Source organism: Ceratosolen solmsi, unplaced genomic scaffold (assembly GCF_000503995.2).
Source record: "Ceratosolen solmsi marchali unplaced genomic scaffold, CerSol_1.0 scaffold30, whole genome shotgun sequence".
NCBI classification, from domain to species: Eukaryota; Metazoa; Arthropoda; class Insecta; order Hymenoptera; family Agaonidae; genus Ceratosolen; species Ceratosolen solmsi.
Window position 1 is genome coordinate 4456404 of NW_011948421.1, and position 26885 is coordinate 4483288.

At 22.9% G+C, this 26885-nt stretch overlaps 5 protein-coding genes across 5 annotated transcripts in view; 2 read left to right on the plus strand and 3 right to left on the minus strand.

Moving 5' to 3' along the window:
- LOC105361395 (uncharacterized) overlaps positions 1-8924 on the minus strand; it is a 9377-nt gene extending 453 nt beyond the window's left edge. Inside the window, exons 1-7 of the mRNA XM_011498556.1 lie at positions 8660-8924; positions 5124-5231; positions 3784-3948; positions 3184-3672; positions 1419-1836; positions 321-750; positions 3-22 (exon numbers count right to left, since the gene is read on the minus strand). Coding sequence (XP_011496858.1) covers positions 3-22; positions 321-750; positions 1419-1836; positions 3184-3672; positions 3784-3948; positions 5124-5231; positions 8660-8720 — 1691 coding nt within the window. The 5' untranslated portion in view covers positions 8721-8924. The remainder of the gene's footprint in view (positions 1-2; positions 23-320; positions 751-1418; positions 1837-3183; positions 3673-3783; positions 3949-5123; positions 5232-8659) is intronic.
- LOC105361658 (DNA mismatch repair protein Mlh3) overlaps positions 1-10135 on the plus strand; it is a 12445-nt gene extending 2310 nt beyond the window's left edge. The window contains exon 6 of the mRNA XM_011498909.1: positions 10078-10135. Coding sequence (XP_011497211.1) covers positions 10078-10116 — 39 coding nt within the window. The 3' untranslated portion in view covers positions 10117-10135. The remainder of the gene's footprint in view (positions 1-10077) is intronic.
- Positions 10136-10452: 317 nt separating this feature from the next.
- LOC105361396 (glyoxalase domain-containing protein 4) lies at positions 10453-11825 on the minus strand. The gene is made up of 6 exons (XM_011498558.1): positions 11598-11825; positions 11481-11530; positions 11155-11420; positions 10901-11056; positions 10663-10838; positions 10453-10593 (listed from the first exon to the last, which is right to left on the minus strand). Exons 1-6 carry the CDS (start codon positions 11685-11687, stop codon positions 10465-10467), a joined length of 867 nt encoding a protein of 288 aa, XP_011496860.1. The 5' UTR covers positions 11688-11825; the 3' UTR covers positions 10453-10464.
- Positions 11826-12642: 817 nt separating this feature from the next.
- LOC105361660 (histidine protein methyltransferase 1 homolog) lies at positions 12643-14231 on the plus strand. The gene is made up of 5 exons (XM_011498910.1): positions 12643-12669; positions 13030-13270; positions 13352-13512; positions 13760-14004; positions 14084-14231. The coding sequence occupies exons 1-5, from the start codon at positions 12643-12645 to the stop codon at positions 14229-14231; spliced, it is 822 nt and encodes a 273-aa protein (XP_011497212.1).
- A 1888-nt stretch (positions 14232-16119) lies between these two features.
- Positions 16120-17869, minus strand: SrpRbeta (signal recognition particle receptor beta). The gene is made up of 4 exons (XM_011498559.1): positions 17571-17869; positions 16984-17147; positions 16570-16709; positions 16120-16499 (listed from the first exon to the last, which is right to left on the minus strand). Exons 1-4 carry the CDS (start codon positions 17662-17664, stop codon positions 16178-16180), a joined length of 720 nt encoding a protein of 239 aa, XP_011496861.1. The 5' UTR covers positions 17665-17869; the 3' UTR covers positions 16120-16177.
- Between the last annotated feature and the right edge of the window lie 9016 nt (positions 17870-26885).

Below are 26885 nucleotides of genomic sequence, written 5' to 3' on the forward strand. Positions count from 1 at the left end.
GTCCTTTCACAATTGCGCCATTCTACAACAAATCAGAAATAAAATCAACGAAATTCAATAAATAGTTAATACGAGCAATCTTAAAACGAATATAACTAATTAAGTTTCAATTTTGTAATAAAAGCAAATACGGCTTATTTAATTATCATCATTAAATTAAAATGAACTTGGTTTCAAACATTATATAAATACATGGCAAACATATTTAAATTTATAGAAATATTGATTGATTTATGAAATATTATTGAGCTCTTGTTTTTACTTCCTTTAAAACCTGCCAATTTTAATTTTTTTTTTTTTTATTATCAATTAATTCTTACGGTTCCAAGATCTAGTTTTTTAATGTAGCCTAAATAATTAAGCTTTTTGGATTCTTCCTGCTTAGCAAAGTAAATCCAGTCATGCAAGCCAATGATTTCATTATCGAACTTTTCAGCCAAAAAGATTGTTTCAAAACCGGAACTAGAAGCATCACCATCGATGCGTTTAAACTGGGAGAACCAGATGCGCTTAAGCGTATCTTTAAATTCATATTCATCATTAGGCACATATCCTTTATCAGCTAGAAACTTCATTGTCTCTTTCATAATATCAGTAGCAATAACTGCATCGAGTAAATCTGACTCCTCCCTGCGTTTTTCCGGTGTCATATTTTCTTTGGTCTTGACGTCAAGTTCATAATTATCATGCAAAGCCAAAACTGCTTTCACAGTTGGAATTTCGTATGCTTCGGGTTTTACTTCCAATAAACTATAAAATATAAGAAATGTTTAATCAATAAAAGTATTCAATATATAATTAAAAAAAAGTTTTTGCGTCATAAAGACAGATAATTCTGTCTTTATGAAAATAAAAAAATCATACCTAATATTTCATATAATTAAAGTTTCTTATTTATAATTATTCATCGTAAGTGTTTTATTATATTCAAGAATTATAACAATTTAATGTAAAAAAAGTTTATTAAGGACCCTAAATGATTTAAATATAATTGCATCACTTAATCATTCTAATCAAAGTAACTACTGTAATTTTATAGAAGTGGTAGAATAGTGTTTATAGTATAAAAAAAAAAAGATAATATCTCAATTTTTGTTTTAAGAACTTATAAATTATTTAGTTAATTAGACATTAATTATTTGTAAGTTGAATTTCATATAAAATACATAAAATCATATAATTTTAAATATTTTAATCTTTATACAACAAGATCTGTTTTGTATATCATTTATAAATATCCACACATTTTGTAAATAATATATTTATTATATTAAATTCTTATATAAATTATATACATGAAAAAATATTACATAAAATATAAAAAGCGATTGTTTACAAAGAAATCCCATGTAGTTAAATTTATTGTTATTGAAAATAAAAATAAATTTTTCTTTAAACTGAAAGAATTTCAGACTCACTTATCGGTAGCATCGTCAGTCGTGCTATCATCTGTCTTATGTCCTTGAATATTTATGGTGATATACTTATACGCGTTGTTCGTATCTTTTGCAAAAAGATTTTCCGTGAGCTTCTGCAACTCTGAATCAGAAATAACGGAACCCGAAGGACTTGGACCGTTTTGATGTGTTTGATCGTTGAGTGGTACTACTTGGTTAGGTTCAGGATTGCTAACAGCGGGTGCTGGTGCAGAGGGTGCTGAGTTTGAAACCGGAGCAGTGGCTGCAATAACAGCAGGAGCTGCTACTGGAGCACCAACAGAAGCTGCCGGTTGTGTTTCGGAACCATTATTGTAATAATTATTGTAGGTAATTTGTGTATGTGATACGGGAGGCACCACACCTGAGCTCGACACCGAACTATGACCATAAATTCCACCTAATAAATAATAAAAATATATAAATCCTATTTTTAGCATCTTTAAATTCAACAATATAAGGAATTTTTCGTAGACAAAGTTGTATATTACACTATTTCAAATTAAATGATTAGTAGTTTATATAGTTTTAAAGTTATAACTCTAAAGGTATAATAAATGTTATGATTATTTGATACCTTCATCATTTTTGTTAATATCAAAATTCTTATCGACATTTCTCAATGTATGATAGCATTGCAACGTATTGAATTCATTTTTTGTGTTTATTTTTCACGGAATATTTATATTCGTAAAAAAAATCATTAAAAAAATGTGTCAATCTTTCTAATTATCTCGGAAACATTAACAATGTAAGGATTTTAATCTATACTACAAGATATATCAAATTTGAAAAAATCAAATAAGAAATTAATTAATTCTGAAAGAAATAGGTAAATCATAAGCATATCATTATAATTGTTAATAATGCGATTATGTCTAGAATTAAAGTAGTCAAAATTAAAGAAAACTCGAGATAAAATATAATTTAAGCAAATTATAATTATTTCAAAACTTTATCAGCAAAAAAGAGTCATTAAGTTTTTAAAGCTAATAGGAAAAATTGTTTTCCAATAATATTATAATAATATCTAATAATATAAATTCTTATGCCAAGATAAGAAGTTAACAGCAAATGACCATACAAAATGTCATACCTTTATTTTATTAGAATATTGGATAAGATTTTAAATCAATAAACAAATCGTTGAAATATATTCAAGTTGAAAAGAGAATTTTTGTTAAGAATTTTCCAATTATAATTCTTATTGGCAATATGATACTAATTTTTCATAAATAAGTTAGATTTCATTTCCTATTTTATTTTTACTATTATTACTTCCTCCAATTGAGCTGTCTTTCTTCCTTTTTAAAATTAAAAATAAGATGCCCTTCCTTGTGGAATATAATAAATTCTTTTTTTTTATTGTAACACTTTTATGGACACACACAGTAGAAATATTATTAAATATTTAGAATATTATAAAAATTAATATTTGAAACAACTATAATTTCTTTATTTATCAAATATGGAACACATTTCATTAAAAATTCTTTTGAACATGCTATCAGAGATAGCTGATTATTTTCCGAATAGGAAAGTTAATAAATTTTCTATAATCCTCCAGAAATATAAAAAAATAAAGAAGATTGTAGAATGGCATTAGTCCTCAATGTACTGGCAATTATGTATCGTGCGTAATGGAAATTGCGAGTGAAGAAGCTTATCATACAAAATTCAGATAGCTTAACATGATCTTAACACTTCGTAAGTAAATGAGTTTGGTGATGCGGTTTGATACACTCACCAGGTAAAATTCTGTTAACGGCGGCATTGACTCCAGCACTGACACCAGCAAATACAAAAGCTTCTTTGGCGAGTTGTCCAATACCGGGACGTGAAGATTGCGATTGTAATATCACGGTTTGTGGTTGCTGCCCGTAAGACGGTGAATGTCCGCTAAATCCGTGACCACCACCATACGATGGATTATACCCTTGTCCGGGAACACTACTGAAGCCGTGTCCAGCGCCATATGACGGATTATAACCACCGGAGGGATTGTAACCACCATAACCACCGGAGGGATTGTAACCACCATGACCACCTGATGGATTGTAACCGCTATGGCCGCCTGATGGATTATAGCCATTGTAGCCGCCCGACGGATTATAGCCATTGTAGCCGCCCGATGGATTATAGCTACCTGATGAATGATATCCACCTGATGGGTTATAACCACCTGAAGGGTTATATCCACCGGATGGATTGTAAGATTGCTGATTGCCGTGAACTCCTGAACATATGAACAATATTTACAAGATTTTTTTAATCAAGTGCCAAAAGTATATATAAAATTTAATTCGTAATACAAATTAAAGTCCAATCGTGTCCGTGTAGTACAAACCTGTTGCACTAGATGGATATCCCGAATGAACATTGGTAGCACTTGTTCTTGATATGTGCTCATTTGGTGCTGATGCCTTTGGAATGGCACTACCGGTGCCAGTACCAGTTACAGGTTTATTATTTGACGGAACATTCCATCCTATAGTACCAGGCTTAGAGCCACCTGCAATTACACAAGTATAAAGCTTTTTAAAAACTTTTCAACCTATCACTATTCTATACACTATTTTGTAATAGTATCGTTATATTTAGTACTTCTACGACAAGTGCTATATTTAAATTTTCAGACCTCAATTTTAGCTTATATATATATATATATATATATATATATATATATATAAGCTTCATAAATTAAAAGAAATATTTTAATTTTAATTTTTCAATTAAAAAAGCTAAATTTTCGAGTTCCAAATATAAAATACAAATTAATCCAAGTGGAAATTATTTGATTAGAAATTGGAATATACTATATGTATAAAAGTATATAAGATCTGAAATTTTCTTATTTTAAAAATATTAATTGTTCCACAAAATAAAAAATTTAAGGCTTAATCTAATATTCTATAATTCGGCTAATTATTCTTGTTATATTTATAATTATTTCATAGCTAAATTGTTTATTACATTTATTTCATTTAAATTCCATAATTTCATAGTTATTGTAAACATCTTATATCATTCATATTTATCTACAGAAAAAGTAGAAAGAATTATTTTATTGTAGCTAGAAAAAGTTAAATATACTTAAAATGTGAGTAGACATAATTCCAATCAACCAAGAAAACGATAATTAAGCGATAATGTTATTATTTTAAATGAATGTTCGCCTAATTGTAGAGAATATTAAAAAAAATGTATATTTCACGTTATTAATGAAATTTATATTTTATCGTTGTTAGGATAGATAAATACATAATAATAATAATAGATAAATATTTATTAATATATTCAAAATAAATAGTCATGTTTGAAATGAATATAAAAGTTTATTTTGATTGAATATAAAAATTGTATTTAATAATTTTACTAATATAATGAACTTGGTATAAATGAAGAATAAACTGTCATCAATATATGGTTACAACGAAAGTATAATATTAATGAATAAAATAAAAAAGATTACACCCAAATTAAATTACGTAAAATATCATTAAAAGCTTATATTAAAACAGGGATTTTTTAAACAATATTTTTAAATAATATTATTATGATGGTAAAAATTTTTATTTATATATGTTTATTATTTTTAATTATAATTATCTATTGAGAAATTAAAAATTTTAAACATGTAATTAAGTAACACGGATCCATATGAAAAATAATAAGATTTTTCCATACCTTGATTATATTGTTGGGGTTTACTTTTTGGGGTCGATCTAGATTTAAATCCCCAACCACTACTACTTCCTCCCCTTCGGCTACTCTTTGCAGCATCGGCATCTCTCACTGTGAAGAACAAAAATTATGTTAAGGTAATAAAATATTGAATGGTTATTTATATTAAGCTTTCAATTATATTAAAAATATTTAAGTAAATCTGTTGTACAGAACTAATTGCTTGACTCATACAATTGTCAAAATTCTAATTGGGAAATTGTGTTACTATTTATGGACAAATTATTACATGTAATATATAAAACTCCAGACAGAGCACACTGAGAGATCTCTTTTACTTTAACATCACTCAATAATTATATTGCTTTTCTTTACGTTTTAAATTCATTTGAAATTGTAAAGTAACAAAGTTTTTGTCGTTATATACGATATATAAATTTTGAAAGTTTAATTGACATATTTTAAATTGCCAAAAAACAGCAATTTAATTTTGCATAAAATATTTAACAATTTTCAATTTCACATAGAATTAGTATAATAAATGTTAGAATAAATTTACTCGAAAAATTTGCATTAAATATGATTTCTAATGTTATCAGTAAAATATTTATTAGTATAACTAATTTTGAAATTTTCATTTTTGCTAATATTTACATACATTTTTTATTGACATTTCTTGTATTGAATGGTTGATAATTACTACAATATTCATAATTATATATATAGTAATTTAATTTTAAAATAATGCTAAACAATTTTCGGTAATTCTCTTTTACTTTTTAATATATGTAGCAAATAATTAATTTTATTATATACATATTTAGAATATCTTCTAATAAATAGTGATTATCATAAATGAAAAAAAAAAATTTAAGTGATTAATTGCAAAATTTCCATTATCTCAAGAAATATATCTGTTAAATTAGTTTTCTTTTCAACCACAATAATTGAATTGAAAATAGATTATGTTAATATATCTTATTATTATAAATAATAACAAATTAAAATGATATTCAAATATTTTTATTATCTATGAATTTAACAATAACTGTTGTTAATCATTATTGAATATTTTAAATATTTTCTTTATAATGCATATTATTATATATATATATATATATATATATATATATATATATAAGATTAATATAACATAAAAAAAACAAATAATTAAATGATAGACACAACGCAAATAATGTGCATAATCTTTTTGTTTACACCTGAAAATATATTTTGATAAACAAATATTTATGTAATCAATATTTATTAACAAAAATATAATGTAACATTTATCAGTTATATAATAGTTACACATTTCTTAAATTGATGAATAAGCAATTTTTTAATTTTTATTTTTTCATAATTTTGTTACAAATTTCCATCTAATAACTCATATATTTTTTTAACTAAAAAATATATGATTTCGAAATAATTACTAATGTTAAATCTGCAGATAATAAATTTTCCTCTTGATGAAATTAGAAACGAATTCTTAATTAAAAGTTAATTATATTATTATTTATAATATACTATAATAATCAGAAAAATATATAAATTGAAGCATATTTTTTAATTTAATAATTAATATATTCCAAAAATTATGTTTAAATGTTCAGTTTTTTAAAAATAATTCTTATCGGATTGATTTTATTAATTTAATTATAACATATTATAATGATATTTTAATGATTCAATATTATTTAATAATTCAAATCTAGATTTCAAAGTCCTTAAATTATACAGTTTAAATATTATATTATTGCAATATAAATAATATCACTAAAGGAGGTATATATTTATATAATTATATCTACAGAGTAAATAAGTTGTTTACACGATCCATTACTCATGGAAGATGTAGTCTGCTACACAGTTTAAATAATTTTAAGTTTTCTTTATTTAATCTACACTGATAAATAGGCTTCATATATCACTATTATCAGCGGGTTTTTCGTATACTATATCAATGTGAGGAAATTTCGTTGAACGTTGAATGATAATCGTGCTATATTCAAACGTATTGTTAAATTGTTCTATATACAGATAAGTGAATAATAACGTTTGCAAGTGCTACGTCTGTCATCACGAGGATCGTTATATCATTATTTAAACATCCGTACAATTTCGAACATACTACAAGTTGTTTCTCTACAATTTTGATAACATCATCAGAAATATTTCCTAGTCTGTAATGAACAAATCCATGATTTTCCCTTTTGATGTAGCAACTTATAGTCTGCGTATTTCATAATCTGGCTAATTGATAAAAAACAAAGTTTTAAACTTTAATTATCGAAATTTTGACGATATTTCTAATTTTTCCATTAATTATTTTTGGATTTTTAGTAATAATTTTCTATGCGACTTTCAAAAAATACTTTTTATATATTTAAAAAAAAAAATCTGCAAATAAGTATAAAATAAATTTATATTATTATAATAAGTATAAATTTATATTTTTATTTTGCATATTTTAATTATTTTTTAATCGTTGTTATATTGAAAAACTCATTAATTATATTTTTATTTATATCGATATATATATAATAAAATACACGTCAATTTAATCAAATGATTATATTTTTTATCATTAGTCTCAGTTTTTACATAGTTTCTATTTAATATTTTGAAATGATATAGAAATTTATGTTTTTATAATGTATTTTAACACTGATTTAAAAATTAAAAATTTAATTTTAATTTTTAAATTATCTATGCATTTGTAATATAATGTTTACAGTATAATTCAAAATAAGATGTGTTATATAAAAACAATTATAGTATTTATATGATATTTAATAAATATATTATTGTGTTTTTAATAATTGTATAATGTTACAAGAATGAAATTAGATAAAAAGTTTAATAAAACATAGTCTACTATTATACAATTTAAAGATCTACAAAAGAAACATCAAATTATTCTTTATTGTTGTTATTATATAAGTATATGTATACATGCATGTATATAAGCACAATATTATTTTTACCGATTAAAAGACCCAGTATATTTTATATAGCATGTGCTTTAATTACAATACGTGTATTGAAAATGAAAAGAAATTTCATATGTTATTTATTTTTAATCTAATCTTTCACTTAAAATTTCTTCTGCTAATATCACTTCTATTTTAAATAAACACTAAATTAAAAATATAATAAACACTTAATGCACATTACATAGCTTGATTTTTAAGAACCAAAAGTGGACTTAAATTAACATTAAAACATAAAGAATTACACCGATACTCAAATATAAAGTAATGTTAAATATCACCGTAATAATATCTATTATGTCATTCTATTATGTATCAATAAAGCAGATTTTTATTTTTCATATTTTCAAGTGACGAAACATTAGATCATTATATGCGAAATTCTCGTTATAACAGACACGTAGGAAGATTAAACAATTCTAACGCTTGTGTAAAAGTTTAACCGACCAGCATAATGAGTGAATGATATAAAAAGATAATTATAAATTAACAAACATTTTGTTTAACATTTACGTTAATAAGCGAACTATTCTAATAACCTACCAGAAATGATGAACAGGAGTACAAGGATGAAAACACTGGCTAAACTCGTTCGAAAAGCCATAACTTTTCACGACTTTCTACTTGGAGTCAATCAGTAGAATAATAAAATTCAAATGTTGGTGACTGGATATATTTTTATATTGCCAAACGAATCAACGGGAAAATAAAGTCATGTGGAGCGCGTAGGTCAACGCGATTCAACGCACATTAGACTCACGGTCACTCAAACGTCACTGATGACCAGTACGATAAACTGTGATGGTATACTATAAGCCAACATCTTGTAGCGGTGGAGACGGAAGGAGAGATAGTGAGATAAAGAGAGAGGCTTCTACAAATACACGACTATACAATACGCAGTAAAGGTTGACTTATGAGCTGATTTCTGCTTGCCCCTGACGTAGAATAGAACACTGCTGATCTGGATAGAACAAACAATAACTCATCCCTAGGCCAATTAAATATTTTTCCTATTTATTTGTCTGAATATTTTTGAAACAAGTAAAAGTAATCTGCTATTTACAACATAACGATTATTTATATTCAATTTTTTTATGCAACTTTATACAAATTACAAAACGTAATTTTTATCTTGCAATTTGCCTTTCCCAGGCCCATTTTGTGAATTGGTTTAATTAAATTGATCATCATTAAAACATTGAGACAGTATAACACTTATTTATTATAATGCTAGAATGGTATCAATAATAAACTTATATTTTGCATAAATTAAAAATTATTTTAAAAGTAACATTGTTATTACAAATAATTTCAAATAATTTTTTAACGCAATTTAGTATATTTAAAAAATTATATGTATATTTTAAAATTAATATTGTAAAAAAATCAAAAACTAATTTTTGACTAGTAATTAAAATTTCCGGTATTTATAAAATTAATTCGATTTTAAATAATTATGCTACGTATAATTTGATGACAAATATATTCAAAACAATTGAATTTGTACAATATTTCACAATAAATGTTATTTAGCTATTAAACTCGTTAGTCATTGTATTTATGCATTATGAATTTATTTGAACTTTAAATATTGTTAGTTGTCGATTTGCTGATAGATAAAATAAGATATTATTAGTAAAAAAAAAAACAATAAAACATGAATATGTTAAAATAGTTTTTAAAGAAGCACCTAAATTATACGATTGCTATATTATTTATATCAATCATACAGACATTAATATATGTAATGACTGATATATAAATTTATATATGCAAGCTAATTGTATAAATATTTAATAAAAATTATCACATTAATTAATTGAAGTAATTATATTTTTATATTTTAAATTGATTATTACTAAGTAAAACCATTTTTATACTTATATTTATAAATATATACTTAATATTTATGTATTTTTTAACACCTCTAATACAAAATTTGTTTTCTTCCATTATAGAAAATACTGAATTTTGATTCTTTAAAGACTAAAACTTAAATACGAAATTAAATCTCCCCTCTTAAGAAATCTTGAAATTCGACATTGAAGGTATTTGTGTTATTCATAAAATAATGCTTAATTTTTTACCATATTAATAAGAATTCATTATATATATATATATTCATTTGGTTATTACACTTATATATTATTATAATCTTCTTAACAATAATTAATAAAACAAAATTATATATATATATATATATATTTATATATTTATTTATTTATTCTACATTATGATTAACAAATAAATAAAATTTGTCTAAAATTAATATTTAATAAATTTTCATTTTTAAAAACCATACAATTACGGAACCATTGAAGTTTATTAATAATGTAAAACTAGAATCACTTATTTTGTTCTTTTTTCTTATCATCTCTGTTTATATATTTATCAAGAATAGCTTCACTTGCATAATCTGGAATGGATAACTGTTGAAAACCTTCTTCATCAACAAAACAAATCTCATGATCATCCTATGAATTTAAATTATATGAATATTAATAAAACAAAATGTTTTGAAATTAAATAAAAAATATGCTTACAGGATCAGCTAAAATTATAACAGTTACGGATGCTTTTCCAGGAGTATCAAGAGTTATTAAATCAGTTAAAATTTTATTTTTACTATCTATAATTTTTTTACGAATAACTTCTTGTTCTGCTTTTGGAACACCAAAGGCAATACGACCATAGGCTTTTGCATGTTGAACTTCAATACCTACAAGAATTATATATAACAAAAAAAACTAAAAAATGTTTTTAAAAATTAAAAATTAATACCAATATCTATAATTTCTAGTTTAGCTTGATTGCTTCCATATTCTAAAATAGCCATGTTTTGTTTTTCTTCAACAAGTGTCATTTCTAAGATTTCTTTCCAAAATATAATACTGTGTTTAAGATTAGAACTCGATAAAGCAATTTTTTCGATAGGATCTAATAAACAATTTTAAAACTTGTATAAGCAATTAATAGAAAAAAAATTATACAAAATACTAAAATTTATTTTAGATAAAATCTATTATTATATATACCTTGATTAACAGGTTGGGGTTCATTAATGATGAAATACTTATATCCACCTGGAGCTTCTAAAATATATTTTCCATCTTGTTCATTAATTGGCCAATTATGTTTCTTAGCTCTATCAATTATTTCTTTTGAACGAATTGTTATCCCTTGAAAATCATTGCCTATTTCGTATAGATCTACACCATAGTTGTAGGTCAGTTCAATCACAAAATGACTATCTTCAGGACCATAACCAATCATTGTTTTACTCCAGCGATTTGCATATGGTCTGTAAAAAATATGTTTATAAACACTGTATCAAATGTTTGTCAAAAATGAATAAGCATACCCATTACAAGCAGCTTCACAGCCATCTGCAAATTCTTCATGTCGAAGTACCTGTACAAAGTAATTTTATAACATATGTATAATTGCAAGTACATTAATATAGTTTTTAACAATTTACCTTCATTCCCAAAATTTCTCTATAAAATTTGGCGGTGAGTTTACGTTCACCGATTTTAAAAACAAAATGTAAAACTCGTCCGTTAATCATTATTTAATTGTAATTAACTGAATTTTGACCAACAATAAATAGTAATGAAATCGTTAAACCACAAATTATGGAGTACTTGAAGATTTATCTTTTCCATGCATTACCCTTTTCAATTAATGTAAGTGCATTATTTGATTTACAAACAAATTACAAATTTACAAACCTTTAAATTACCCCTGAAAGTCTGGAAATTATGTATGCCACCATGGGAACTAACAGAAATACCATTTTTATATATGCAGTATATGTAGTAGACTAAAAAAATGATTTGTATGATTTTATTAACTTGAAGTAGTTAAATAGTTATCAAATATGAGGACAAATGTTTTCAAACAAAATTTTGTAAAAGTTTATATTTTAAAAAGATTGTTAAAATATTATATAAATGTTTGAATAAAAATAATTTTTACATTTTTAGAATTTTATATAAATTTAGTTCTATTAATAATTATAAATAAATAATATTTTTATAATAGTAAGTATTTAGTATTTAATATCAGGATTTAAACATTTTTTATTATTATATTTATGTTTTTATATTTTTTAGTACTATATATAACGATGATTTAATATAATTTAGTTGATAATTTTATATGAAATTTAAGTAAAAAATGATTAAATACTTCATAAGGAAATTAAGCAGTATTTAAAATTAAACAGATTAAGTGGAATCTGAGTCTGCGCAAAAATAACTTTATACTAATTGGTGATCACGTATGCGCTAGTTTTGAATTTACTAATAATAATAAGAGTTGTCTTGTAATAAAGAAAAACTACATAAATTTTCTTCTATATTTACTCTGCTCTTATGCTCAACTGGGTTCACAAACTAATTAATATGTAATTGTTTTTCCGTATACTTATTTTTCATTTTCAAGACGATATTACATTATGATGGCACTTTTTCTCGTATCGGTAGCCCCTTCCACTTTTTTTTTCTTTAGTTGCCACTCACATGTTAGCAGTACTGACACTACTGCTAGTAAGCATTGCATAAATAAACGCAACTTTAACATTAAAACAATCGATTATTAATATATAATCCTTACTAGTCGATTAAATGCATAAATAGGAATGATAATATTTTAATATAGTTGACTAGTCATTCTAAATTGAACCTCCACATCCACATTCATAAGAATTAAACCAGTATGATTTTTGAAAAAAAAACATGTTTACGTTTAATTTTGCCACATTAAATTCTACTAGTGGTAAATATTATTTTATGTCTAATTTATTTATTAGTGTCGGTAAACTTCAGTCGTGCATTTTATTATTAAAATTAAAATTATTTTAAAAATATTAATTTATCGTTCTGCTTATTTCATTAGAAAATCAAGAGGAAATTTGTAAAAAAAAAAGCCAATTAAATTGGTTTTCAGCTAAAAATATTGATTTAGCAAAATTATTTGAAAAGAATTATGAACTAATAAGTCAGCCTATATCAAATATAAATTTTCCAAATTTTCCATTAAAACTTATTGATTCCAATAAAGTTGTTATAAATCTTGTTGAAAAAAACTGTAGAAATATTATTGAAGCTGAATCACAACATTCTGATCTTCTACCAGCCAAATATGAAGGTAATATTTATTTCAACATTTGGATATATATATATATATATAAATTTGTTTGAATGTAATATATATAATTTTTATTATCAGGAGGTTTAAAAATCTGGGAATGTACCTATGACTTAGGAAAATACCTATTATCAGAAAAAATTGCATTTAACAATAAAACAATTTTAGATCTTGGTTGTGGAGCTGGCATAATTGGTCTTCTCGCTTTACTTCAAGGGTCCTTGGTCGATTTTCAAGACTATGTATTTATGAACTTTTTATTTTTATATTTGAAATATTTTTTAAATCATTTTATTTATAATAATTAAATATCATCATGACATATTTAATATATAAATAGTACTATTCTTTGTAATTATGAGGTACAATTATATTTTTGATACATTGATCATTTATATATGTAAATATATTATAACCTACATAAAAATATTTTTCAAGTTAAATTATTATCTTTGTAAATATCTATTTTTAATATTTTATACTTTTTAGAATAATGAAGTTATTGAATTTGTAACAATTCCGAATGTAATTTTAAATTGCTATAATTATAAACTTGTGGAAGAAACATGTAAATTTTATACTGGTGATTGGGAATCATTTAGTAATCTTTTAGCAAGTAATAGTGCAAAATCACTATATGATTTTATATTTACAAGTGAAACTATTTATAATCCAGATAACCATCAAAAGCTATATCAGATATTTAAACAGCATTTAAAGAAAAATGGAATTGGGCAAGTACTATCAGATTTATTTTAATAATTTCATTTGCAAATAAAAATATCTTATATAATTTCTGTTTTTGAAATACAGTTATGTTGCTGGTAAAACTTATTATTTTGGTGTTGGTGGAGGTATGAGACAGTTTGAGAAACTTGTTTTAAGAGATAATATATTTGATGTACAAGTCGTATGGAAAAGTAATGAAGGTAAATTTAATCTGGACCAATATATGTACTAATAATTTTATATAATTTAAATAAGTTCAAGAATGTATGATTTGCTTGTAGGTCTACAAAGAGAAATACTTAAATTAAAAAGGAAAGTATTTTGAAAAATGTTAGTTTGAGTATGTTAAATTTATTATGTCTATTTTACTTTAAAATGAATTTGTCGAATTCGATTATGTAACATTAAAAAGATTTTAAAAAATTATTTATTAATTTCATGATAAAACAATATTACCCATCTTAAATATATTTTTTATTATTATTATTTTATTCTTTAAATATTAACGATTTCGTAATATTTAAAGTCAAAATCTTTATTTATAACTAAACATAAATAAATTATTTATATTTGTGTAATTAAAGCTGAAATACTACAATTAAGAATTGTAGAAGTTAATTTTTTTAAACTACTGTTTTTGAACATGCATTTTTTGTTTATTATGACTTATTCCTTATTACACTATACAACTTAATTATATCTAAATGTAATATGAATGACTTCGAGTTGCATATATTAATTTTATCATATACGCAATGTTATTAAGAAATTTTTAGACAATTGTTAAAATTAGAATTTTTCTTAATGTACATCCATAAATGATATAAATATATAATATAATATATTCTAAAATTAAATGTAAAATAATGTAAAATTAGATTTAAAAAATTTGATTGTATATCGAAAATTTTCAACATATATTCCATGGTGTATAGTGGGCACAACTAACTAATAAATGAACCGTAAATACTTGTTGGTACGAAAATGAATAATTTTTATAAAGCTCATCGATCGATATCCATCAACGAATATTATCGCTGTTGTATATAAATTTAATTAATTAGTAGGTCATATATTTTAACTATATCGAGTCAATAATTTAAAATTCACTTTGATATAAAGTTACAGACTATTTATAATATAATCTCGATTACCAGTTATTGATTAAATGAATAAACAATCAAATCATTAAAATTATTAGTAAAATAACAATTTTATTTTAAAAGTATTAGAAACAAAAATATTACTGAATACTAATTCTTTGGAACCGAAGTTATTTTAAATAATTCATTCGGTAACTAGTTTGTATTATCGCATGTGAACGATTGGAATCGATTACAAATGCAGTTTCGCATTTCTCGATTCTCGTATACGAGTCATGCAACGTCGACTTTGCCAAGATAATATCGATAATCTGTATTACTTCCGCACAAAGAGCAGTCAATCAGATGGATAAGATTTACCAACTATTTATTTAACGTTATTAAAACGGACACGAGCAAAAATAATTATCAAGGCCTTATCAGAAGCTTACGTAACGCGCGAAAAGATCTGCATTTTTTTTCTGCAAAATACGATTGTCAAGGTAAACAAATGCATATTTAGAAAGTGCAATTACACCATCAAATTTTAGTTATGAAATATACAGCATTTCCATAATTAATTATTTGTTGAGCATTAAAATACTTGCTCGTCAATATATTTTTACAGTAGTTTACGTTAATTGATCTATATAAATTAATAAAAATATTTTCATATTTAAGTTTTGTAATAAATTATCAATATCAAATTATTTTACTATATTTTTCTTGTCATAACATTTTAATAAAAATTCATAATATAATAAATATTCATTTTAATAAAAACAAAAATCACACTAACCTTATTTTATTCAATTCTTAATCATTTCGTAATGACAAGAATAAATAAAATCCTTGATTTAATTATTTTGTTAATTTAATTACTACTTTGATCGTATCTCTATATATAATTAAAACAAATTTGTACATTTTTTAATTTAAAAGAAATTAACTATTCTTTTTTCAAAATTTTATTAAAAAATATTTTTATAAATAATAAAACTTCTTATAATTTTATTGTTTAAATTTCATTATTTTGTCATAAAATAAGTAATCACATTCTCTCAGAAATAAATACAAATAGATATTAAATAAAATATTAATCCAAATTTATCAACCATGACTTAAATTGTTCCAAATCAGTTGGTGTACCAGCACTGCATTCTGCAAATTTAATTTTTCTATCAAGATGTGAAAATGAAAAATCTTTTCCAGTTATTCCTAAATATACATTAGATGATGATGCATCTGTGTTATCCAATTGATTAGTTTTAGTTACCCTTAACAAATTCATTTCTTTTTCAAGTACAGCTTTTATAACTGTACTGTTTTTTGCTAAAGTATGATCTTGCTTATTGCAAAGAATTAATATTGGAACACTTTTACGTATCATTAAATCAGATAGCAAAGTATATAGAAATCTAAAACAAACTTATAATTATAAAAGAACTTAATAATAAATTTGTAAAGACGATGCTTTCTAATACTTACTCGGCAGTATCTCTTACATCTTTTTGAATAGTTACAGAATCAATAACAAATACTAACCCTTTTGCAAATTTTTTATACTTGTCAAAAAATTTGTATCTTAATCGTTCATGTCCAGGAATATCAACTATCTTGATAGAGTGCTATCGATTTTGTTTATAAAAAAACATATTAAATAATTTAATAAAAATACGCAATTATACAATTTCCATTTTATGTTACAATAAAAATTAATTAAATGCATTTTTATGTATTTCCATTATATAAAAATAAAAAATTGCCCACCAAGAAATTTAATATATTTAGTAATGTATTATAATCTAGTGTAAACATTATTATAAATCAATTTAAAGGATAAGTCATAATTGTAATCTATCTTATATTACATCTATAAAAATATTTCAATTAAAATCTTACATTATACTCAAGGTCACTAATATTTTCTTTTACAGAGGTATGAGTCTGCACATACTTGGTATGTATCAGTCGAGCATAAATGAGTGTTTTACCAGCATTGCAAAGACCCGTAAGAAGTATGCAATGTCCAATAGATGTTCTGCGTCTCCATAAAACATAAAGAACTACCAGAAGAAAATGTCAAACTAAATTAATATATTAAGCAGAAATGATTTTATGTACATGATAATACTTTAATAATTTGGAATGCTTTCATAATATGATAATAAGCAAGCGTGTATTATTATTAAGGAAAAAAGTAGTCTAATTTATATTAATTTTTATTAGGATATGTATTTTTTTTGTTATTATGTTTTCAATTATAATGTTATCATTGTTACTGTCATTGCCTTAGTTTTAATATTCATAAATTTTTTTAGTATTCTAAATATTTTATATTATCTTTAAATTATAAAAATTATAATACTATAAAATTATCATTTAAAAATTGGGTTATAATTATGTCAAGTTAAAAACGTGCACAAAGTCTAACCTAAACGTGTAAGAAAATAAATAAATCATTCTCTAATAATTTGTGTATTTCTTACCTAATGTTATTGTCACTGTAAAAATTGCTATAATAATCCCTATTAATTGCGATTCTGAGTTTTTGCTTATGAAGCGTTCAACATGTTTCTCCATGATTTTTAGAACCACAAAATTTTAATTAGAATTCAAATTATTTAAACATCTGGTTCTGCTTGTTCAATATTAAACTTGTTTCCATATTTTCATCTTTTAAAGTATAAGAAGTAGAAAGACGTGATCTGCTTATGTGGTTGCAACTTTTAAGTCTAGACTCTATTTGGTAGTGACAACAGTGCTACCATAATACAGCAATTAAATGATGGATCACATTATAAGTATAAATTAATGTCATTATAATCTTTACACATAAACATATAAGAATGGAAAATAGTATTTTTAGACGTACGTAATCTACAAAATCATTATATAAATTTGATGAAAATAAAATTTATAATTGACGGATTGATTCGCAATTCAAGAATTTTTATCTTACATTTATAAAAATATAACCAGAATATAAAGCACTAGTTGTACTACATATCGGTTTCAAAGTAATTCAATTTTTCTAATTTACATTTAAAATAATTAATTTGTTTTTTATAAAATTTCGAATAAAATGATTTGCTGAATATAATAATACCATAACAATATTGAATATGCTCAGAAAATTTATTATATAAATTGGTTCTATTATTTTATGTAGGTATTTTATGTGTATACATAAAATAAAATAATGTTATGCTTTTAATTTCTAATTTTCTAATCCATAATACAATTTATTTTTATTATTTATTATTTATTTATCATTCTATTTATTATTTAATTTTATTTTTATAAAATATTTATCACTGTTTTTTATTAATCGGAATTAAACGATCTTATAATAAATTCTTATATATATATATATATATATATATATATATATATACACGCATGCATATATTTTCGCATATATAATCATGTGTATATGCGTATTGATACAATCATGAAAATTATGTTTTTTAATACAAAATAAAGGTTTTTTTTATTTTTTAATTAAACTTTTGTTGTTACTTTTGTATTAAATAATATTATATTCATGATTTTATTTATTTTTTTTTTATGAATACATATTAAGCACAGCATATACTTGAAAAATTAGTAGTTTGACACGTTTTAATATAACAGTTGTCAGCATTAGCATTTATTAATGTTAATTATAAAAAATTATAAATTTATTAATTATAAAATATAAATTTATTAAAATTATAAAATTATTAATTATAAACAATGTTAATTATAAAAAATCAAAATTTTTATCCATTAATTAGATTTTTAATTTAAGTTTTAATAGCAAAACCCTATTATAATTATCGTCTGTACTTGATACTTATTTTCTATAATTTATCGACATTTTTTTAGCAATAATGAATTAATGAATAAATTGTGTTACTTTAAAAAATGTATTAAGTTAATGATCAAATACAATAAGTTATTAATTAAAAGTTTATATTAAATTGTAATAAATATTGTTGTCTGGTGAATAGAAAAATGCAAATTGAAGAATTCGGAAATGATATTTTATCATTTTGGTAAATACTTTTCTCTCAATTTATTTTTCCTAGAAGAGCTATATATTTTTGTTAAAATAATATGAACGGAATATATTTAATTTTTTATAAGCTTTTGGATCCTTCATAACCATATAGCTTCCATAATGATTCGTCACTCAATTTTTTTATCACTCGCTTTCTCTTGGTAATAAGACCAATATTACCAATAGTCTTGATATCTATAATTGTTTGGATAAATATTTTTTGCCATATAAATGAAAGTGTATTTTATATAATTCATTAAAAAATGGACTTTATAATGGACTTTATACTTTAAAAAGTATTTTTGACATATTTTTCTGATTCAGATGTTTTATTCATAAATAATAAAATACGTTGATTTTAAAGTCAAGTAGTTAAATTATTTATCATAATAGAATTTTTTAATACGTGTGCCAATAAATTTATCTAAACGTTAAATAAATAGGCATGGCAATCGATTGATGAATAATTGCTTAAACGCGTTGTTAAATAAAAAATAACGTTTGGTGTAGCTTATTATAATGATTTTTTATACTCTAAGAATTTATAAAGTACCTTGCTTAAATATTTTTTTTATTGCCGATATTTCATAAAAGCAAAATTTGAATAAGGAAGTTTAAATTATCGCTTGCATCACTTTATTTTAGATAATTAACTTTTATATAAGAGATACATTTAAATGGTGTGCACAAAACAGATATTGAAAGATTCTGTAAAATTCAATAAATTTAAAATTCAAAAAAGTATTAAATAAAAGATTCGTATATTTTAAAATCATTTCACTGAAATATTTTCACTTCAAATTTCTGAATTTTGTTCTGTGTACTCTGTCAATTTTCTTTGTTAATTTAATATGTTAAAATATATATATAGAAACCAAGAATTTACAAATTTTGTATATTATTTTAACAGATTGAACAAACAATATTGTTATAAATAAAAAATATATTATACTTTGTATAATTCCTTTAAGACTATTTTTATTGTTAACTATTTTGATAAACCATTAAAAAAATTACTAAAATTTAGATCGTATGTTTTACGATCTATCAAATGAAAGTTAAATTTTTACATTTGGATTTTTATTTTTGCACTTTACAATGTCTTTCTATTTTTCACCATATTATTTGTAAATTGATGTATTTAATTTAAATCTGAAATTTATTTGCTGCAAATTTATATTTATGACTATATTTCAATTGTAATTTTTTAATATCCAGTTTATTAATCCGTACCTAATTCAATTCTATAAATAACCTCCATTTCGCTGTTATTTAATCTATTCTTATAGAAATGTGATTTTTATTTTATAAAATTTTATTACGAAAGTAAATCTATTTTGATGTAATTTATTATTTAATTCACATTTTCTGTATTATTAGTAAATTGTGAAAATGTATAAGAGTAATTAATTTTATGATTTAACTAATAACTTATTTAAATATTAATTAATAACTTATTTAACTAATAACTATTAACATCGAATAATCGAAATATATTTATTCGCATTGTATTGTTATGAAAGACTATATAAGAATTATATGCTAGGCGTTTTATACATGTTATTTTTAATGAAATTTAATTATTTTAATATTTCAAGTTAGATGAAACCAAAAAATAGATAAGCAAATAAAAAGATAACTGGTAGAAAATAAAAAGATTTCAAGTTCCGTTACATTTACTACATTTATTATTTATATTTATATATGTGAATAAATTAAGAGCAATACATCAATGATAATGATCTTGACTATAATTACAATGATATATGTCAATACGTACATATCATAACTATATTGATAAATGAGTATTAAAATAAATACGCTTTTCTCGTTATTATTAATTACAATTAAAAATATTTATAGGATACAAAATTTATATTTTATTCGTAAAGACTATCAAGGACAATAAAAGCACCTAAATGTATATGATTAACTTTATAATTCGCATAGAATATTGTACTATATTTAGGATTTTTAAATTATAAAGTGAACACGTTTTAATTTTTGACATAAAAGTAAAAATAATAGATGTTTTAAAACTCAACCAAAGTAAGTTTACAAGAAGACATTTTTTAGTATTGATCACGTTGGAGCACAATAAAAATCAACTTATCTTACATTAAGAAGTCAAATAATGTCTAGAATATTTACTCTGATGAAAGCGAAATGTTAAAGATAGTATTCAAATATCTCAATTATGTTTAAATACTTGTGAGTGATACCTATCAATCATATGTTCAAACTTATTATTAATTATTGATTGATAGAATCAATTTATTTTGTCTTTAACAAACAAACTTTGTGTTTAACAAACAGGTGTGAAAGTATGAAAGTATATATATTAAATATAATGTTTTAAATCATATTCACAGAATAAACGTCATAGTCATATTTAAAAAACAATAAAAATAAAATCAAACACTTTAAATGTCAGAATATTTAAATGTCAAACGTTCAAGATATACGAAATATTAAAACAAGCTGGTAAATTAATTTATAATACCGTATATTTTCTTAAATTCTAGCTATTTATATACCCACATAATTTTGCCGACGAATCTACGTATACTGAACTCTCAATGCTGTGAATTTAAAAAAAATTTTTTTATAATAATTTTAAATGATTCAAATTTAATGAGACATTATAACGTCTAAAACTTTCTGATTAACATGTATATTTGGAATAATGAATATCGAATTGTTTGAAACAATGTCTAATAACAAAATTTATTATCAATATTTATATAAATGATTAAGAATATTATATGTAGAATTTGTTTACTAATTAAATTATATGATAATAAATCATTTTTTATTGAAATTATGAATGGCTATTTAAATATATTTTAATATAAATATATATTTTTTTTTAGCGCTTGAAGTAATATTTTGAAAATGATACTATAAATTAAGTTAATATGCAGCTTCAAATTTTATAGTAAATTATAATTAAAAATATTTTGAAATTATGTATAATTTATTATATTAATATTTATTAAACTTCATATTAATTAATAATTATATACTTATTCCATTTATTACCAACTTGTCTAATTATTTAAATTGAAATCATATAGTTTAATTATAACTTTATCAATATAGGTTAAATAGATAAAATGTCAATATTATCAAAAGTCAGTATTCTAAAAATTTTATGAATATTTTAAGAGAAAGTAATAATTTAAATAAACTTCAAATTCAAAAAAATTCATACTTATTTTAGAACAAGAAAAATATAAATTCTTTAAATTCTATAGACAATTATTTTGAAAATTCATTCAAATTCTATTACATTTTAATAAGTAAATTACATTCGATCAATAAGTATCGTTCAAATTATTACGTCATATAGCAGTCTACTATGAATTATAGTGAATAAATGTAAATGGCTAAGAATTTTAAAACCAAATCACGCTTGAATCAAATTTAATTTGAAATATATTAAGCGCTAGAAAATCTAGTATTAAAAAAAATTTTATTATTATTGAAAAATTATACATATAACAGGTGAATATAAAACTTCTATTTAAATTAAATCTACTTGCGCTTCATTACAAAATATTTATAAAAATTTAATATTACTCGTAAAATAGCATTTGATAATTACTTCAATAAATGAATAATATTCCGTTTTATAGGTCCGTATTAATCGTCGATTATCAACTAAATCAAGCTTGTTCTTTAAATAGAAATCAGCTTATTATGCATAATTATATTATTCATACAAAATAATATTTAGTTGAAAAATAGTTTAGTTTTCTAAAATAGAAAAGGTATGATTGAAACGACCTCTTGAATCAATATTGGCAAGAATTTTATTTTATATACTTATAATATAATAATATAGTATAATATAAATAAATATATGGATATGCCCGCACTCATATACATATTATATAAATGATAAAGGAAAAGATATTATTTTATTGTATTATCAGCAAAATGAATAGCATTATGCAAATATAATTTATAAAGGATTCCAATTTCGATATAGTATAACTTTACACATTCTTTTTTATGATGTATATATAGCAACAAAAATTAATTTGTTTAAAAAAAACATTCCTGTCATAGATTATTGATATCAAAAATTGTATATTGATTAAAAAGAAATAAGACAAAGAAAACATTTATATGATGGTAATTTTTATAAATAAAATTTTACAAATAGAGGTTCCATTTGGAATTTTGATATTCCAATTTTAAATAATTTTAATCTTTAAAAAAGTTGAGAATATATCAAACACAAATAAAATGTATATAAAAAGTAGTATACAGCAAGACCTTATTTTTTTGTATTATACAAAATGAAAGACGCCCATCTAAACAATCAGTTTTTTAAATACATTTTCAAACATAGTTCAAATATTCATAAAAATATTATTACACATATACATTTTTAAGAAAATACATAATGGATTGCACAACGGAATACTTTCCAATTAGAATCGGATTTTTTCGTAACAAAGCTATCAATGCTCCTACTCGCCTTAAAGCTACAATTACTTGAATCGTCTAACATGTTTGTTTAAGAGCGAGTAAGAATTAGAAGTGTAACGCTAAAAGACGAAAAAAATCGTAGTAATTGGTAAATACCGATGAATGAAACTAGACGTTCAAGTCTTTGACATCACATCTATCTGTAGGTAAAAATAAAAGCTCGAAGTACAATTTTAAATTCAAGAAGCAGTGGATGAATGAAAAATACTTTGATTTGTTTGGCTATGCTGTGTAATAATACAGTATACAGGAGTGGAAGTCTGAATACTATGTGAGCCCAGGAAACAAAGGGAGGTCAAGCATAAAAAGAACAAACACGCGTAGGTCGTGAGAGCATCGTCCCGCGGAGCGGAGGAAAAAGGAGCGATCGTAACAGCGCCATTCTTGCTCTTTATGCCAAAACTTCCGCTGTCCTTCGAACTTCAATTTCGCTCTTTCTCTCTCTCTCTCTCTCTCTCTCTCTCTCTCTCCCTCTCTACCTACCTACCTACCTAAATATCTATCTATCAATCTATCTATCTACCTATCTATCCATCTGTCGTCCTGTCTCTTCTTTCCACTAAATCCTTTTAGTTATTTACGTTCATGAAACTCATTGCTGCTTATTCAACAATATTTAGAAAGTATATTTCAAGAGGTAAATATGATTTATTATATTCGTTAAATAGCAGTAGCACTTTCTAATTATCTATTAACAAATGTTAAGTAATCTTAAATTTTATATCCAAGTCACTTAGGATTTTCAAATTATTTGATAATGTCCTTTGTAACAGATTTATACAATAAATATCTTTTTTTTTCTTGATTGCACATCCATACTAAAATAATACATTTTTTATTCGTATTTTATTATCGGAAAATATATATCTTATAAAATGCATATCTAGTTTGTTGTAAATATAATATAATTTTTTTTTACTTCTTATAGGCTATAAATAAAATTGTACATATTATTTGTATTTTGTATAAGTGTAAAAAAAAGTTTATATTAAAAATTTTAAAACCATAACTATTGTAAAAATCATATATAATATTTTGTATAAATAAATAAATAAATAAATAGATGTATGTGTTTCGTGAGCGCTAAAAGAATATAAAACTTTTATATAAATATATACTATGATTGTGAGATAAATTTTAATTTAATTTAATAATTAAAAACTAATAAAACTATATTTATTTTACAAATATAATTTCTATAAAATTAAGTTAAACAATAAAGATAATTATAAGAAACAATTTACTGGATACTCATAGCATTTTATAAAATTATAAATTGAATTGCACATTTATCAATTTTACTTCTTTATCTTGTACATTATTTAGTAAACACCACTGTTGTCTAATTCAATTATAAACACATTTTTTATTCCATGTTTCTAAGAAAGTAAATAACAATATTTTATATCGAAAAAAACCGTATGCATATTATTATTTCAAAAATATATTAAAATTTATATCTGATTTTTTCAAAGCCTAGTTTATTAGATAATCAAGATCGGCCAAGTCCAAATGTTGATAAGCTTCTTCGTTTATATCTATTTGCCTTTATCTTTTTCTTGGCTCTTTTCAAATATTCAATACATTCAATATAATATCAAATGTAATAAAAACATTCATAAATATTTATTGTATAATATGGACGTAGATTATTGTAATATAATTTTAATCGATATTTACAATAAATTTATCTAAATAATTTGAATTTATTAAATATAATTAATAATGTAAGAGTGAAAGAGAGAGAGAGAGAGAGAGAGAGAGAGAGAATAATTTTCATGTGCATTCTGTTACTTTAATTCTTGAAGCAAAAACCACAAACTCTAATTAAAGAACATATGATTCACAAGGTAATAAATAAAAGTTTCTTTTATTTATGCAATTATATACTTCTTTCTTTACGCTATTAATCATTACAGTATATTATACTTTGAATATCAAATAGAAAACTGTGAAATTGATTTTAGTTTCGATTTTAAATTAATATAATTCTAGAAAAATATCAATAAAACTTATGATTCTAATAAATATATGTTGTTCAATCTATGCTATTATCACAGTTACATTAATCTCATATATTAGACATTTTCAAATATGAATTACCTATTTTATAAATATTTAAATAATAAATGGGTTAATATAATAAGAATGTGAAGCAAATAACTTATTGAAAGTTATGAAAATATTTTCAGTGTTTAGTGATATTCATTTTCACATAAAATTGAACGTTTAAATAACTCTATTAAATAGATTATTTTATTTCCATCTTAATAAATCATTCTTTGAAATAATTTTGTAACGAACATGTTCTAAATAAATAAAATAATTTACTAAACCTTTTACAATAATAATTATTCGTAATTAACTTTTCTGTATTAATTTTTATTAATAAATAAAAACCATAATCAATTTAGACTTCAAACATTTAGTATGATGATTACATTTATATAAAATTATTTGTAATAAAGTGAAAAATCATAATTACTATAAGATTTGTAAAAAACCATAAATTATATGATAAAATTCCGTGAATGCATAAATTAAGTTATTTTTGTATATTATTGAAAAATTAATAGTTGATTTTTAGAAATTATTATATTGAAGAAATCATTATAAGTAGATGAAATTTATTAAATAAGTATGAATTTAAAAAAAAAAACATAAATCAAGATGTTTATATAATTGCTTAGTGGTTAATTCGAAAAACTTCGAATTATATACTATTATCAAAAATCTTAAACTTACAAAAAATATGAAACAATTTTGTTAGATGGTAAAATAACCTTTGTCAAAACACATAAAAAAAAGTAATCTTATTCTTAAAAAACTGGTGACCAAATAATAATCTCGTAAAAAAGTGAAGCATTAAGTTTTCGTTTTTGGGCTTTCTGAGTTTAGAATGGTATTTTATTACTCTATCCAACCTACTTCCTCCCAGTCGCCTGCTCCGCTACATATCCGTCTATTATAAATGGAAAAGAGCGTATATATTTCGGTGTATCTTAACGTGTGTGAGAATTCGATGCATTTACATTATTATCTCTACTTCGTTCTTTTGTTTAAGATTTACTATTTTCCCCATTGATCATTGGTAATGCCAATTCTCAAAGATATTGTTTAAACGCACCTTTTTTAGGTAGATGTTCCTATCGAATACACGTGCGCAGGTACGCACATGCACCTACGCGCACGCGTGATCATACATGCACGCACCCACGTCCCATATCACTTTCTTTAAACATTCATCACTGTTCGTAGG

What these genes read in the sequence shown, in the direction of transcription:
- LOC105361396 (XM_011498558.1), bottom strand. Translation starts at nt 11,687, where the DNA reads ATGATTAACGGACGAGTTTTACATTTTGTTTTTAAAATCGGTGAACGT. An exon ending in GAGAAATTTTGGGAATGAAG is followed by an intron (nt 11,531 to 11,597) that starts GTAAATTGTTAA and finishes TACTTTGTACAG; the next exon opens with GTACTTCGACATGAAGAATT. An exon ending in ACTAGAAATTATAGATATTG is followed by an intron (nt 10,839 to 10,900) that starts GTATTAATTTTT and finishes TAATTCTTGTAG; the next exon opens with GTATTGAAGTTCAACATGCA.
- LOC105361660 (XM_011498910.1), top strand. Translation starts at nt 12,643, where the DNA reads ATGTTAGCAGTACTGACACTACTGCTA. An exon ending in TCTACCAGCCAAATATGAAG is followed by an intron (nt 13,271 to 13,351) that starts GTAATATTTATT and finishes TTTTATTATCAG; the next exon opens with GAGGTTTAAAAATCTGGGAA. An exon ending in TGGTCGATTTTCAAGACTAT is followed by an intron (nt 13,513 to 13,759) that starts GTATTTATGAAC and finishes TATACTTTTTAG; the next exon opens with AATAATGAAGTTATTGAATT.
- SrpRbeta (XM_011498559.1), bottom strand. Translation starts at nt 17,664, where the DNA reads ATGGAGAAACATGTTGAACGCTTCATAAGCAAAAACTCAGAATCGCAA. An exon ending in TTAGTGACCTTGAGTATAAT is followed by an intron (nt 16,710 to 16,983) that starts GTAAGATTTTAA and finishes CAAAATCGATAG; the next exon opens with CACTCTATCAAGATAGTTGA. An exon ending in GATGTAAGAGATACTGCCGA is followed by an intron (nt 16,500 to 16,569) that starts GTAAGTATTAGA and finishes AGTTTGTTTTAG; the next exon opens with ATTTCTATATACTTTGCTAT.